This window comes from Lentinula edodes, assembly GCF_021015755.1.
Source record: "Lentinula edodes strain Le(Bin) 0899 ss11 chromosome Unknown C8R40scaffold_13, whole genome shotgun sequence".
Classification (NCBI taxonomy): Eukaryota; Fungi; Basidiomycota; class Agaricomycetes; order Agaricales; family Omphalotaceae; genus Lentinula; species Lentinula edodes.
The window spans coordinates 598,217-613,878 of record NW_025764319.1 but is presented as its reverse complement, the minus strand read 5'-3'; the positions used below and the strand labels follow the sequence as shown (position 1 = coordinate 613,878).

The 15,662-nt window shown below is 45.8% G+C and overlaps 6 protein-coding genes across 6 annotated transcripts; 4 read left to right on the top strand and 2 right to left on the bottom strand.

The window, feature by feature from the left end:
• Positions 1 to 1,309: 1,309 nt before the first annotated feature.
• Positions 1,310 to 4,025, top strand: C8R40DRAFT_1068756 (uncharacterized protein; the record flags this gene model as incomplete). The annotated part of the gene is made up of 12 exons (XM_046226035.1): positions 1,310 to 1,391; positions 1,449 to 1,552; positions 1,595 to 1,684; positions 1,748 to 1,856; positions 2,134 to 2,361; positions 2,422 to 2,486; positions 2,542 to 2,650; positions 2,713 to 2,948; positions 2,992 to 3,122; positions 3,573 to 3,660; positions 3,729 to 3,777; positions 3,865 to 4,025. 12 exons carry the CDS (start codon positions 1,310 to 1,312, stop codon positions 4,023 to 4,025), a joined length of 1,452 nt encoding a protein of 483 aa, XP_046087535.1.
• Positions 4,026 to 4,711: 686 nt separating this feature from the next.
• C8R40DRAFT_1042600 (uncharacterized protein) lies at positions 4,712 to 5,931 on the bottom strand (the record flags this gene model as incomplete). Its single annotated transcript, XM_046224096.1, has 6 exons — positions 4,712 to 4,934; positions 5,031 to 5,145; positions 5,205 to 5,262; positions 5,323 to 5,550; positions 5,606 to 5,784; positions 5,832 to 5,931. The coding sequence occupies 6 exons, from the start codon at positions 5,929 to 5,931 to the stop codon at positions 4,712 to 4,714; spliced, it is 903 nt and encodes a 300-aa protein (XP_046087534.1).
• A 390-nt stretch (positions 5,932 to 6,321) lies between these two features.
• C8R40DRAFT_1169557 (cell division control protein 14, SIN component-domain-containing protein) lies at positions 6,322 to 8,852 on the top strand (the record flags this gene model as incomplete). The annotated part of the gene is made up of 6 exons (XM_046231391.1): positions 6,322 to 6,399; positions 6,446 to 6,611; positions 6,669 to 6,758; positions 6,812 to 6,957; positions 7,020 to 7,258; positions 7,310 to 8,852. 6 exons carry the CDS (start codon positions 6,322 to 6,324, stop codon positions 8,850 to 8,852), a joined length of 2,262 nt encoding a protein of 753 aa, XP_046087533.1.
• Positions 8,853 to 9,423: 571 nt separating this feature from the next.
• Positions 9,424 to 10,091, bottom strand: C8R40DRAFT_1042360 (uncharacterized protein; the record flags this gene model as incomplete). Its single annotated transcript, XM_046224075.1, has 2 exons — positions 9,424 to 9,933; positions 10,032 to 10,091. The coding sequence occupies 2 exons, from the start codon at positions 10,089 to 10,091 to the stop codon at positions 9,424 to 9,426; spliced, it is 570 nt and encodes a 189-aa protein (XP_046087532.1).
• Positions 10,092 to 10,874: 783 nt separating this feature from the next.
• On the top strand, positions 10,875 to 11,967 carry C8R40DRAFT_1042668 (RTA1 like protein-domain-containing protein; the record flags this gene model as incomplete). The annotated part of the gene is made up of 4 exons (XM_046224105.1): positions 10,875 to 11,062; positions 11,119 to 11,347; positions 11,422 to 11,637; positions 11,698 to 11,967. Coding segments are annotated over 4 exons (903 nt in total), but the record flags the coding sequence as incomplete, so codon positions are not given.
• A 234-nt stretch (positions 11,968 to 12,201) lies between these two features.
• On the top strand, positions 12,202 to 15,549 carry C8R40DRAFT_1099904 (SacI homology domain-containing protein). The gene is made up of 14 exons (XM_046227878.1): positions 12,202 to 12,515; positions 12,568 to 12,775; positions 12,826 to 13,016; positions 13,072 to 13,172; positions 13,219 to 13,353; positions 13,409 to 13,472; positions 13,524 to 13,755; positions 13,806 to 13,928; positions 13,976 to 14,196; positions 14,249 to 14,380; positions 14,431 to 14,698; positions 14,752 to 14,817; positions 14,872 to 15,069; positions 15,118 to 15,549. The coding sequence occupies exons 1-14, from the start codon at positions 12,257 to 12,259 to the stop codon at positions 15,374 to 15,376; spliced, it is 2,457 nt and encodes an 818-aa protein (XP_046087530.1). The 5' UTR covers positions 12,202 to 12,256; the 3' UTR covers positions 15,377 to 15,549.
• The last annotated feature ends 113 nt before the right edge of the window (positions 15,550 to 15,662 follow it).

Sequence of the window (15,662 nt, the reverse complement as noted above, 5' to 3'; positions counted from 1 at the left end):
AGAGATACTATATGTGTACTTACGTGAAATAGTCACATTACATAATTAATTGGGGAAGTAGTCGGGGTCCTACCCACCTGAGGTGTCGGTTAACGTACCTTGATGGCCATCATGAAATTTATTGAGCGTACCGTTCCGGCTTTCCATACAGATGGGAGTTTCCACAAGTCCTGCTTCGAACCCCTTCATACTCTTTCATGTTACTTCTTCTCTCAGTACTAGTCAGGTTCAAGACTCGGTTTAAGACTCTTCGCATTGACCAGCATTGACCTGATGCGACGCTCGTCTTCATGACTTTGTTGTCCTTACTCGTGCTCATGTACAAGATGTGCTTATCCACCTCATAAATCAATGTGACGTGTGTGCACTAGAAATACGTGTAGAGTGCCGGAGGACCTCTTGCAAATACCTCCCGCCCTCTTTTCTCCCTTATGCAACCTAAGTATCGCGGACAATTCAACTCAATGTGCTCAACCACAACAACGGGACAGTCCGTCAAGTCCAGTGATTCGACTTTGTTCCCCCTTGTTCTCCGAACGTCAACTTCATATGACGCTAGTGATTCATCTTCAAAGTTCAAGAGACCAAACCTCACTTCTTTTATAAGGAATTAAATGGAGTGCACGCGTTACAACCTCTTGGATCCTTGGAATTTCCTTCACTCCGGAATACATTATACAGCTCTGTATCAAACTCTAAGGAGTCAAATCATCAGATCTTGTTCGGCGACACCTTCCAAGCTGATGTTATAATTCAGTTTTCCGTTGCTCAACTGACGCTTGGCGCTTGGAATTGGTACAACGTATGGGAAGATCACAATGAATGTAACACCTGTTTCATGTCGCCCAATTCTTGGTTTTAACTCACATCTCGCTTCTTTATGATTTATGTACATAGCTCTCTCGAGCAACCGTTGATCTCAGCCTGGGAAAGAAAAGGAAACCAACACAGTTGAGGAATACCCCATCCAGGTTCTGGCAATGGAATTCCGCTTCCAACTTGGGCATTTGGAATGATAGGAGCTTCAAAAATACCAGGAGGTTTGAAGTTGCAGCAATGTTTATGTTCTGAATTCTTCACCTTCTCATAGAACTTCGATTCCTATGCTTCGCAATCACCTATGCAGTCATTCAGATTAGCGCCAATCTGGTGATATCAAGTTGACACAGGTATCTTCATTCGGTGTCTGTTCTCGATTTGTAAAAAAAAATTCACCAGCGTTTGTCCTTCTTATAAGTTCGAGGACATTTCAGATGGTGGGTCTAACTTCTCCCTCGTCTGTTCCCCTCTTCGAAAACGCTCTTGAAACATGTCATTGCGTTCGTCCACTTGTCCTAAATATTTGAGTTTGGACTCCAGCTTAAGTGATCTCACTGTGCATGGCGAGGATGGTAAGAATTCATTTGCTACCTCTTGTTATATGTTGATGAGTTTATCTGCTATTGTAGATGCGGAAAAGGGTTATATGGACCCTCCCCAGCCCTGCCCGCATCTCCGCAAGAAAATGAACCCTCTCCTCGACATCATGCGATGGACTTGTCTCTTTGCTCATGTTAGCTTGATTGTACTGCTCATTGTGTTGATAGCCTTGCAGCAAAAATTGAGGAGTGAACCAATAAGCGATTCCTACGCAAAGTTTGTTGTCTGGGAAGTTTTTAGTGAGATAGATGGGTATATCATCACAGTAAGTCCTTCTAGCCTCGAGATACCCGGTTTGAGACACATTCTAACTGTATGATATATGTAGGTATGGATTATTGTCTTGACCTTGACAACACAAAGGCTAGCTCTTCGACGCCAACTTAATCTCACCAACAGTGTGACTGCAAAGCATGATGCCAATGAGGCGTGGATGGGTACCGGAGCAGCTATCTTAGTGCCCTGAGCGCCTTTCATTCTTCGGCAACTGGTATCATCCAAACTGTGCCAGAGCCAAGTCATTTATTTACATTCCAGTCACAAGGGATTCCAAATTTCACTGCGTCCTTGCAAAATGAGTATGTGTGAGTAAAATCAGCTGTATCAATGGGAAGCTCTTTTATCACTAATTCCCTTGCAACTCAAGTGGGGCAGATTCCTTGATGACCATGTTTTCTCTGAATACATTTGATTTCACGGGACTTGCTAATAAAGGTGTGGGTGTGATATACGAAACACCCATTCACCATGCCCGAGAGTTCGATGATGTTCCCGGAAATACACGCCTGCATGTCAATGCCACATACTTTGATGTCACCTGTGGGTCATTGTCAGGGTCTGTCCGAGATATCGATGGAGCACCAGCATTTGTCTTTGCCAATGATTTTGGATTAGAGAATACACTGTTCCCAGGGAACATCAACACTTTTCCATATACTATATGTGCGTGGTTTGAGTTATCTTGTTCAAGATGGAACACAAAATAACCCATCATTTCAACAGCTCAAAATGGTCTATATCTTAGAACCGCACCTTGGGGACCATTAACCATGGGTCTGGATGCCACGGTGCGAAGAAATGCCAGTGATCAAAATGTTTGATTCTTGACACTACATTACATAGGACCCCAAATATTCATGGCCAAGCTCCATTCTTATATTCACAACTGTGCCAGTCTTTGATTCATCTAATATGGCTGTGGAACCGGTAGCGATACTCGAATCAATGACATGTGAATTGCAATCCTCAAAAAATTCTACAAACCTGCCAGTACTTATTATCCTGGGCATGTAGATACACCATTTGATTCCCAGATGAACTCCACCACCACTCATGTCTCAGCACTTGCATGCAACTTGACCGTGGACATGTCCTCAACTAAGGCCGATGTCAACTCAATTAGTAACTCTTTGATAAAACTACACGGCCAAGGCAACAAAACCTCTGCCAATCTGAGCCCATTTCCATCAAGTTACTGCTCCACACCAGTAGATATGCACTCAAATCCTGAGGATGCACTACTTGCCATTGTGAGTATATCATGTTACATTGCTTGCTGTTACTCACTCCCAGTCTTGCTCAAATCATAAGTGGAGCCTCCTAACTTATGCTGCAGTGTCTCCACTCAATCAGCAGCTTTTTATGAATTGCACTACAAGTGGTAACTCCGACCTTGCCTGTGGGACATTATACGAATCAGAACAGTTTGTACCCTCTCACACTTGTTTGTTCACTGAAATAATCAATGACCACCACTGTTATTACATCTGCAAAACCTGTTTTTTCGGCTAATTCTCCGAAAGCAGCTGAGAGCGCTTCCCAGCAGCCAAAGCACCCAGAGCAAGGTTGAAATTTTGCTCTCGGTGCTTTGGGTGCTGGAGAGCACTCTCCAGCCAGTACCCTTGCTCTGGCGAACATACAGGTTTTGCAGATGTAGGTTTGTTATGGAATCATTGAATATTTTTCCTGATATTCTCCTACCCGGGCCTTCGGCAACCAGTATTCAGCTTGTGGACCTAGAAAACACTCTTTCTCGAATGACAGCGATTGAGTTTTGGGCAGGTTAAATTTTCACCACAAATGACTTCCAAGAAAGATCACTAATCGCAACTCATTTTAGAGGGTCAGGGAATTAATTCTAAATTCTCGAACAGACTCTTCGGCGGTAACGGTGGAACAAGCGAGGTATTCGTTGTGAATGAAAATACTCAGTGGATTTGGGGAGATGGATTTATCTATGCGGTCAGTCGACAACTTGGTCTTGACACCAGTTCATAATGACTCAGATTCAATCTCCGTTCTCTTTATAGCTCATTCCTTATAATGTAAAACAATGCTCATTCACTCGGACACATGCCGGTATGCTAACACACTCTCATTATCAGCTATGGATATCCCTCGGTCTTGCAATTTTCATATTCGCACTGGCTATACCGTCATTGATAGACAAAAACACTCTCGAAATTGACTCAATTGGTATCTTGCAGATGATATGGCTTGTGAGCAACCATCCGGACCAGAAAGTTATTACTCAAATTACAGAACCTACAACCGAGATTTTGAGGAAGGCTGGGTTAGAGATTGAAGAGAACTATAGGGAGTGGTAGTGGACTCTGCTTTATACTTCAAGCTTGCATAATATGAGTATTCCGAGTCTGATCATTGTGTTTCGTGCATATTGTAGCTCGATATTTAATTACATGTGTATTATCTCTGAAAAATTGGTGCAAGCTGGTACTTGACGGAAATTTGGTGCTTACCTAAAAAATGGGGTTTTCCCTCAGGCTGCGCGAACATGGGGGAGGAGGGATGAGGATCCCCTTTTGATTTTGATTTCTTCCGGACCATGTCCATCTATCTATCCCGCAAAATGATCACTTCTCTCTCTCAGTCGCTCTCTTCGCTACCTCAAATCGTTATTTAGAACTTCAAGATATTACTCAACGCTTCGAGTTCGTCCGTTCACATCCTCTCATGATACACTGTCAGACACCTCAATTGTACAGCTCTTTTACCATTCTCACACCTCGTCGGACCTTCGAGAAGCTCCTCGTTTCCCCGTCCTTCGCACAGCTACTTTGGGCGACGACCAGAATCCCTCTTCGATGTTTTCCCCGCGCTCAGCCGCGCTCGAAACCCTTCACAATTCGGAATGGAGAGTTGTTTGCGCCATGGTAACCGAAAATCATATGAACCATACACTTATACTACATTGGAAGACTCGAAGTACATAGGAAACATTATTAACTTGTGCCAGGGACTTCAGCCTGACCATAAGGGTCTGGATGCTCTATTACAACTTCGCAGACCCCCTCTCCTCCTTGACATCATTGAACAATGTCCCGATTCCCCCGCCAACCCAGGTTTCGATTCGATCCCCGTGCTTAAGATAAATGGGAGGCTTACGGGCAAAACCTACTCCCTTGGGTGTACCAGTCAAAATGATTGAGCCAGGTTCAAGTGTGGTACCTTGAGAGAGGTGGGCAATGGTTCGGCGGACTTGGAAGATTTGGTCACTATATTCAGTTTCGTCGATGGCGGTAAGAATCACGGAGATGAGGTGAGATGAATCATAAGAGCGTGCTCTTAACAAAGGACGGCAGGTGACTTACGCAGTGGTCCCGTTTTGTACCGTTTCGCCATTCAGTTTACATTTAAGGGAAACTTTTTGGGGATCGGGAATAGCTGAAGCGGAGACTAAGCATGGACCGAGTGGATTGGTATTGTCTGGTGGATATTGTTCCGTTTAGAGTGGTCAAGCTGAAGTAGATCACGCGTGGACGTACCAAATCCCTTCGAAAAACACCATTGAGAAACGGCCATTTGGTGTGTACGGAAAGAGACCTGCATTCATATTTGCCCGTGTCAAACGGTAGAATTAGAACGGAACAGGACGGGACTTACATCATTCGCTCCCGTATACGCCAAAACATAATCCAGAGCGTCTTCTTCCTTGACGTTCGTTGCCGCTTTACCAATGACAATTGTAAACTCAACTTCATAGTCGGGCAGGTGATCTTTGACTGGTTGAGCAGCAGCAGGAATAATGACAGTTCCCTCTGGTCCAATGAGTGTCGAAGTAGGTTTGACGAATAGTACTGGGAATGGAGGCGCCGCCATTTTAATCTCCTCCTGCAACAAACGACAGTTAAATAACTAAACAGCTTTCGAAGGTAAGGAGACGAACCGCATGATCATGATAATTCAAGCCCAAGCATCGCACAAAACCGACTTCATTCCTGGTAAGAGGCGAAAGCAGATACTTTACTGTGAGAATCTTTTGGGAGACCTGAGCAGCAGGGTCCAATGCAGAGCCTATGATTTCGTAGGCTTTAATGGGGGTACCTTGATGTGCAGCGACTCCGACTGAGCTATGAGTCAGAACGAGCCCTCGTCTTGCGGGAGGTGCCTACCGTCAATGTTAGGATCTATTGGTTCACCAATGTGTACCCTTGAGGTCTCGGCAGCCACGAATCGAATGAGACGCGTCCATTGGGTACGGATCGGAGCCATTTCAACAATTTCTCAGAAGGGGGGAGAGCTCAAAGATAAATTTCAGACTGGTCTTCAATGGAAGTTGGCAAGAAGATCTGTCCTGAGAATCTATCTTTATACTGCAGTACAGAGTATCGAATTGTGATGAAAGTTGTGAGCGGAGCTCCGAGTCCGAAATGAGTCTCGGCCCGGTATAATCTATTTCGCGATCACATGCTGAGGTTTATCTCTTCTAGCCTCACTGCCGCCTCGTTTTCCGCTCTTTCCCCATTTCTTCGATTGTTATACTCAAATTATTGCTACAGCATACGCCACACACAACACTCTTTTTCATAGGACCTCTAACTCTACATCACTCGCTGTTCTCCGCTCTCTTTTTCTCTGCCAGCGAACGGTTGTCATCTAAGGATGGTTCTAGACAGACCAACGAACGACTCAGAAAGGCTCCGTGCATTGGAAGAGGATGTAGGAAATGACATTCATGATGTAGGTTTCTTTTCTGCACTCCAATTCTTATTTTCACCCTGTCTAGGTTATCTCTCCGCGCAGCAGCAGTGGAGCTAGGACTGCCGCCTTGAAACGAATGGAGGTTCTCATTGGTAGCGCATGCGTCCAATTCACCAGCCAAACTCCTGCATCTGGGAATGTAGAAGATTTACATGAGCTCATGCGGCTGCAAGATGGCTTCGAATGCAACCGTGAGTCATCACTCAGGCGTTTCCAACTGGCCAAGCAGTTGTCTGATACAGACATAGTTCCTTCCAAGCTTCTTCCGTGGATCTCATTGTCTTCACCGAAACTAGAATACCTATCCCAATCCAGCAAGAATTCAGGGATTGGAACGGGTGAGTTCCACATGTTGTGAGCCAACGACAACAGACTAATTCATTCTTCGCAGATGGTCTAAATCTGGACAAGGACGATGATTACTCTGCCCTGAAAGAACTCACCACGCAATTGTGTCTCTCCCTCTCAATCGTTCAGGGAGTTGCCTTGAACCACCCACGAAGCAAAAGGTGGTTAGGGAAAATCAAATCGTTGGAGGTAGACTTCTTGCAACTCCGAAGCCATCTACATCATGTCATTCATTGCTACTACGAACCCAGATACTTGTCGACCTCTTACTTGCATCAAGACATGTGCCATCGAGTATAGACAGCCCAGCTTCTTCGTCAACCTCGTCTAAGCGTGGCGTAACACCTCCTTCTCTTACATCTGCAATTCTGGATACTATGTTGTGCATATTGGTCGATTCTACTCCTGCTCTTCGGGCTTTCGAGGAGTGTAACGGAGTACAGGCAATTGTCAAGATACTAAAAAGAGCAGGAAGTCCCAGGGAAGTCCGGTATGTTACTTTGCTGTCCGAGTTCGAGAGCTGTATTCAACTTGGTTTTAGGATGAAGTGCTTGGAATTCTTGTATTTTTACCTGCTTGACGAAACGAAACCGTCCATTCCCACAACCTCTATGTCTACCGGTGGGTCAACGCTGATCGACTCGGTCCAGACAGTTCCGAATACGCCTTCGCAACAACATGGTTCGGATACGCGATCTCATCTAGGATCTCGCGCATCCAACTTATCTCAAAGTTCGCTCTTCTCTCCGACAGTGCCTAATACGCCTCGTGAGAACACGCATTCAAGACAAAATTCTCGATCAATAATACGCGGTGCCTCTAACTCATCCATCTCTTCCACGACATCCTCATCATCGACCTCGTCAGTAGGGTCTGGCTCCACAGCCCCGCGAGCTCAATCAAAGAAACCTTATTTGAATGGGCTCGCAGCTCCCATCAGACCTTCACCGAAACCAAGATCGGAGTATGGTTCTTCAACTTTTTCTTTTCCACATTCGTCTTATTCAGGTCCGAGTGTTAGGTCCGAAGCGGCGAGTGAGAAGGGCTATATCACCGAGAGCTCCCCGAGCTCTCGGTCAAACTCCAATCACCTAAACCAAGCTGCATTAGGGCGTCAGGTTGTATCGGACGCCGAGGGAAAGACTCTCCGTTCGGTTTCCTCAGGCTCTACGAAGTCGTTTACTTCTACATCTTCCACTACATCAGCTGCCTCAGCTACTTCTTCAGCGACCACCGCTCCCGGATCCGCGGAATGTTCGCCTAAGAAGCCCTCAGGCGGGTTACCATTGCTTCCCACTATACCATCCGGGACGGTTTTCAAGACCCCTCCTGGGTCTCCGGAGATGGAATTTGCTGCGCCGCCCAGGCTACATTCTCGAACTAGTAGAGATACAAGGACTCCTTCTGCGCCTCGAACTCCTGCCATTACTAGTCTATCATCAAAGACGCCTTCTGGGCCACCCAGAACGCCTGCATACAAGTCTTCTCATCACGGGGTTCTCCGAAGTGAGGGCAAACAATTATTTCCCAGTGGTGCCTCCGGAGGACAAGCTCGCTCCTTAATGATGCTCGCGAAGGATGTTGACTTTGTTCCACAGAGTCCGCAGAAGATGCAGACATTCCGGAGGGATAATGATCCTGCAAGTGCTGCTCCGAGTCCAAGTGTCGGGGTGAGCGTAGGGACTGTTACTGGGATGGGAGGAAGGAGGACGAGAACTCATTCGAGGACGAGGTCTGCTTTTGCACTAGGCGCAACTTCGACGAGAATTTCTTCACGGGCGAGCTCTAGGGAACGTGGTCATTCCAGAGCTAGGTCTGTCGGGAGGGCGGAGCCTGAATTGTCTCAGGAGCCAAATCAGCAAGTGGAAATGCGAGATACAGATTATGCTACTCCTGCTCCTGCAATGACAGGAATATCGTTATCACAAAGGAACACGACGGCGGAAGTTAGCAAGGAGGGGCTTCGTATGGACATTCGTGCTCGGACTACAGAGGAGAAGAAAGAACTATTAGGAACGATGTTAGGGAATGTCGATGCATTGGTGGAAGGGGTACGGAAAGCTGGCATCTGGGGCTTGGGCTAAAGGCAATTGCAATGTTCTCCCAATTTTGCCCGTTTACGAACTCACGAACCTCGGAATTTTTGAATCTTGCTTTGTTATTGCTTTGTCGTCGCGCTTTGTTGCATTTGCATGTCGTTTTCGTTTTCATTTCAGAGTACATATGTAGGGTACTGGATACTGGGATACTTCTAATTGCACATTTGTTTCAATGGATCATATCGAGGGAAGTCGGAAAGGAATGACCATAAGGTGTGATCAAAGCTATCGAGCTCTCAATATTCTCAATGATCTTGATACTGCGAGGGAAGCAAACTGCATCCAGTACCAATGACATAGATGCACATATGTGGCATGCACACCTCGAAGGGCCAAAGATATAGGTGGGTTGGTTGTTGCTTATATGTAAAATACCTCGGTCGGTATATGCATTGAGTACGCCGTAATAGATCGATGACGGAGAAAGCATTGAGATGGTTGGAATCTGCAGAGATACTTGATGCTTGCGGTCCTTGAGGATGAGTGGGGAATAGGGTACATATTAGTATGAGGTCGTGGTACGGATACAGTGGGTTTTCGAAGGCGCACGAGAACATTAATTCCTAGATGACACTCTGCCTATATTATCGACGTCTGGTGCACCCCAGACTAATGTTTTCTTTGTTGGATCCAGCGCTCCGGGAAGTGTCTTGTCTAGTAATCCGACTAATACACCTCTTCTCGACCTTTGGGTAGCCACTTCCGTAAGCACAGGCGAGCTCTGCGGCTGCGATGCTCTTGAGCTCGAAGTCTCATCAACCGATGCATCCAAACTTGCACCATTTATCTCCCTCGCAACAGCTTTCGCAGCCCTTTCCATAACGTCCTTCTCTTCTCCAACTGTCAACACTGTTGCACTCTCTCGCCTCATTTTCTCTAGTTGGGCTAATCGTTCCTTTTCCCGCTGAGCATTCGTCTCGTCATCGATGTCGGCAAAGTCATCTTGACGCACGGCACGGATGGAGTAAGTGTATACGCCCACAGCGAATGCTCCGAGAAGGACACCGGTGAGTGTGTTACGAACAAGGAATGGTGCTCGAGCACGTTTTAGGCCTGGCGACATTGACTTGATGTGGTTTCAAAAATAACCATAAGGACAATGTCAAGAGTTGTACCCAGTTCAAGAAATCAGTACCGATATAGACCAATGAAAGGTACACTCACCCCAGATTTAGGCCGCCATGTTTTCGCTGCTAATCTGGGGTCGACGTATTTTCTGTTCATCCGTGTAGCGCTTGAAGGTTCTGCTAGCCTCAAAACTTCTGGATTGATAGAAGAAAGGAAAAATGCGAAGACGAAGACGAAGACGCGACCCGGTCAAAAGTTAAGGAAACGTTGTAAATGTGAATTCCCACGCTCCATTTACGGGGTTGTCGGACCTCGGTTCCTCCTCCTCCTCCTCCATTTTATGTATGCAGCTGAATTTTGAAGACATCGGTGCATTCAAAGTTTCCATTACATCTGGCTCATGTAAACTAGGGCTATTGAACAACCTCTGCAATAGGTGACTAGGGTAGAACTTGTGACCCACACAACTAATGCTGATAGCTGATACAGACAAACGATGATTGGTGCAGGCAGTGTAAACAGGATCCATATGCATGGCTGACGCAGTTCGAAAGGTAAACGTCGCTGTATCACTGTTGCAAGGATATCAGGCTTCAGCATATTTTCATATTGCGGCAGGTTTCCATTTTGGGAATGTAGCCGATAAATGACCAGCATGGATACTCGTGGATACTCCTTTGAGCTTGTCACCGGCGGCGCAGAGCAAGTTGGATCTCAGGCGATTCAATCCATGTCGTATAAAACAAAAGAACAGAACTTTAAACTCAAACGCATTCCACTGCCAGATCCTATCACAGCCTAGAGTTTTTGAGAAACAAACTCTAATGTCCTCAAAATTGCGCCCCAACTCCATAACCTTCTTCGCCCTCCTACTATGTTTCTTTTCTTGCCAGCCTCAATCAGTCGGTCCGTGGTTTCCCTATCCTCTTGAATGTTTTAACAGCTGATAATTCTCATGCAGGAGCTACGAGGAATGTCGCCCTCATCTTTGGATATGTTCCCAACCAGACAGCTGCCGTCATCGCAGCAGCGTTCTACTTCTCCTTCGGTGCAATTCTTGCCTTTCACGTTTTAAGATTCAAGAACTGGTGGGCGTTGGCTCTTCCTATTGGAACACTCGGTTCGTCGTTCGCATCCACACCCGCACCACTGGGGAATCTTAATATTGCCTTCTACTAGGTAGTGGAATAGGATTCATAATGCGTTACATTCTGGCAGAACCCGCCCATCAAACCTCCAAGACGATAATGATTATAGAGGAAATCCTGACTTTATGTTCTCCCGCTGGATTTTTGGCTTTCAATTATATCGTCTATGGTCGACTAGTTCTCGTCTGCGTTGGTGCACGTCACTCGCTGATTCGTCCGCAATGGGTCTCGACTTTCTTTATTCTGAGTGATGTTTCAACCTTTGTAATACAGGCAAGCTATCGCATTTTTTAAAGCCGCCTCTGTTGTAATATTTTACTTACTGGATTGCGGATCAGGCTATAGGGGCAGCGTTCGTCGTTCAACCAGAACATCACGCTCTTGGAGAAAAAGTTGTCGAGGTTGGCGTCATTCTGCAATCCATCTCATTTTGGTTATTCTCGGCTTCGCTGCTACTGACATACATTAGCGTGAGGAGAGAGGGACTGTCGGATGGGACAGAAGTGTGGTGGAGGGCGTATCAATCCGTAGCGTTCTCATCGGCATTCATAGTCGTATGTCTCTTGCGACTGTTTTTAAGTCCTCTGTGTGTTTTTCTGATACTGTTCAACCAGGTTCGTTCCATCTACCGTATGATCAGCTCCATTGAAGGCAACACAAGCACTGTCGCAACCACCGAGATATATCTTTACCTGCTGGACGTCCTTCCCTTAATGATTGCCATTGGGATATACATACCATTCTGGCCTGGAAACTACATTACTGGAGTGGATTCCATCGTCTCAGTATCTAATCCAGAAGAGCACAAATTATCTTCGATTCGGACTGGCTCACGCGAGTTGCTTGCCGTTAATGGCGATAATGGGGTTTTGAGAGGGTCTTAATTGTAGGCTTGCTGCCGGTTTAGTACTTGTCGTTGACGAATTTGCAATGATTTTTGGTTTCGGGAATAAGAGAGTTCTCAAAGGATACGCTGTGGCAAACAAAGATTACGAACTGAACGGCGGGAAGGTTTTAGCAACTACTTATATCGTCGGTATACCGTTCATAATAACATGAAACTTTGTGGGAAGCTGTGGGAAGACGGAATGAGCGTCATAACTTTAAGCTTATGTAGGCGCTCTGCGTTCTTCCACTACACCCGCGATCAACCAATGGTCTTAGACAATATCAATGGCGCAACGGTCCTCTTCCTTGAACAAGTTCATTCTCTATGAGAACAAGCTAAGATTCTACATCATCGCCTCTAACTCTTCCGACTCCCGCCATCGAATTATCAAAATCGACCGTTCGGTCCAAGATGAGCTTGTGATTGTAGAGGATGATGCAGAATATACTGGGAAGGAAATGAGTGCAATGCTGAAGATGTTGGATGACGGTAACAAGAACATGGGTGGCCTTGGAAAGGCCAAAGTAATATTCGGAGTTGCTGGTGAATTGACCCAAAATACAAGTTACTCGTAAATTCACAGATTCCGTCTCAGGTTTTATTCGATTCACCGCAGGATGGTACATGATCCTCCTCACCAAAAGGTCCATCGTTGCCCTGCTTGGAGGCCATTATCTCTATCACTGCGAGAATACAGAAATGATACCCGTTTGCTTCAACCATAAAGTAGACAAGCCCGCCGAAGAACAGCGCATGATGAACATCTTCAAGCAAGTGGACATGTCAAAGAACTTTTACTTCAGGTGCGTCATTGAAGCCTGATTTAAGATCCCACTCAACTGTCTTGTCACAGTTATACATATGATTTAACTTCAACCTTGCAACACAACCTTGCTGGGTCAACACGCAACGTTCATGGGAAGTGGAGCTTTAATGATCGATTTGCCTGGAATTTTCATATGATCACAGCGCCTTTCCGTGACATAGAAGACAGTAGGACTCATTGGTTGCTTCCGCTTGTTCATGGGCACGTTGATCAAGCAAGTTTGTAGTCTCCTCACTTGATTAACAACAAGCTAGTATGCTGACAACACGCTAGAATTAACCGTCTTGGGCCGAGTAATCTTCATTACTTTGATTGCTCGGAGGTCCCGACATTTTGCTGGAGCTCGCTACTTGAAGAGAGGAGTTAATGTAGAGGTGCGTCTACCATTTCCTTCGTAATCCTAAGCTAAGACTCATGCAGGGAAATGTCGCGAATGAAGTCGAAACAGAGCAGATTGTATTCGAAGCTCTAACCACACCATTTTATTACCCTGCTCGAACAGACGATGACCAATGCAGGCGACGGCCAAACCCCAATTATACCAGCTACGTTCAGGTGCTCGCACTATATCTCTCTTCCTTCGTACCAAAACTCATTATTCAAACAATAGTACAGAGGAAGTATACCCTTTTACTGGACTCAAGAAAGTAACGTTATGAGACCGCCGATTGAGAGTGAGTAAATACAAATGACCCAAACGATAAGATTGATGTCCTTTCCATCAGTCAGTGTCGCAGACCCGTTCTATACCGCTGCTGCCCGGCACTTTGATGGCCTACTCAAACGCTACGGTTCACCTATAACCGTACTCAATCTCATCAAGGAACAAGAGCCGGTCCCTCGCGAGTCGAAACTTCGGGACGAGTACACGCAATGCGTGAACTACCTGAATCAGTTCCTTCCGAAAGATAAACAAATGAACTATGTTCCTTGGGATATGTCGAAAGCCTATAAATCGTACGCAATTCAATGTATTGGTCAAATCCTCTGTGACCATCTTCATCCAGAAAGAACCAGGATGTCATTAGCATTCTTGAGGATCTCGCCGAGACTTCCATCCAACAAACTGGCTTCTTTCACTCAGGACCCGAACCTTTCTACCACTATTTACAACAAGAAGGGGAGCCACCGTGAGCATCATAGTTGTCTTGGTGCTCAAGTTTCTGACAACGGTTAGAAATGACCAATTGTGGCGCAATAAAATTTCCTTGCAGAATGGTATCTGCCGAACAAATTGCGTGGACTGTCTAGACAGAACAAATGCAGCCCAGTTTGTTTTCGGAAAGAGAGCCCTCGGACATCAGTTGTACGCCCTAGGCGTTGTTGAAAATCCAAATCTTGCCTTTGACTCGGACGCTGTCAATATGTTGACTGAAATGTATCACGATCATGGAGATAGTAAGCATTCCATCTTACGAGCTACGTTGTTGCTGATAGAATGATCGTGTAGCAATCGCGCTGCAATATACCGGCAGTGCTTTAGTGAACCGTGTTGAAACGTACCGTCGAATGCCTCACTGGAATAGTCACTCGCGGGACATCATCGAGAATATAAGACGCTTTTACACCAATTCCCTGTTGGGTGAGTTATCAATTATATTTCAATTCCCTCCCGATCTTGATTGTGACAAGATGCGGACAAGCAGGCTGCCATCAACATATTTCTCGGCATAACCAACGACCGGCCAATAGCTTTGCCTCCTGTTCGTGGAGGATACCGACAATGGTTTAACGAAGAGCATCTTAAACCCCCTTATGTCATCGAAGACTGCGACCGGAAACTGCGAGACTTTGTGCGGTACCGTGGTGACTTTTGGATAGAGTACTATCGACCCCTTCTATTTACCTCGCTTATGAAGCACTTTGCGTATTCTATGAACAGTACTCTCAAACTACCAGGGTTTGCGACTTCTCCTGTCCTTGTCTGCGTTGACCAATGTATCTTTTTTCTAGGAAAACCGCGAAGGACATGAATTATAGCCCTTTTGAAACCCATGGCGCCAGAAGTCACCATACCGGGTTAGTTTGAACTTGCCCATTGCACCGAGCACTTATTTTATCTCCTCTGAGTAGTGTTGTCCAAGGTGTAAAGCGTTGGATGAGCTCTAATCACCCCTCTGCTGCCAAGAAAGCCAGCAGGAAACCTACTCTCCAGCCCGAGGCGCACCGGAAGGCTATGGAACCCGAATTAGATCGACATTCAACTGAAGCGGTAGCAAAACAATTGTTGGATCCGATAGTATCTGAGGAAGAAGAGGCAGAATACCAAGGGTAAATTTTTGCCCAACCATGATCATTTCCACTGACGAAATTCAATAGTTATATCGACCAATGTCAAGAATTGCTTGATGCTCGCTTTGATAGTGGCGAACGCAAAGATTTGGAGCTATACACTACGGCCGTTCGCACTACAAGTGGTGATAATGATTTCGATTGGGTCGACGAAGAACCTCGAGAGTTCATTACCTATGTTGAACATGGGTCGATCCAATACCTTGAGGGTAGTGGAGGAAGACGGGAAGCTCTTCCTGTGACTTATAATTATGAGAGATGGCTTTCAGGTGCCGTGATCGCGTAAGGGTTGAGTTTCCATCCATCTTTCCCTCAAGTTCGTACGTAGGTGATAGGCTGCCATCATGAGCCCTCCCTGCAAGTGCTTATAAAATAGATAGTCTAATTCTGAACTAAAATTCAGATAATGTTGTCGAAAATAAATCTCTGAACTAATGATACCGATACGGTACTCATACCCGAAGTATTCAGCTATTGTTCGAGAGGAACATTCGCTATCAATGCCCGCAAAAAATGCCTTGCTATGTATTTCCACATTTACCGCCACTACCGGAAAATAACATATCCTACCA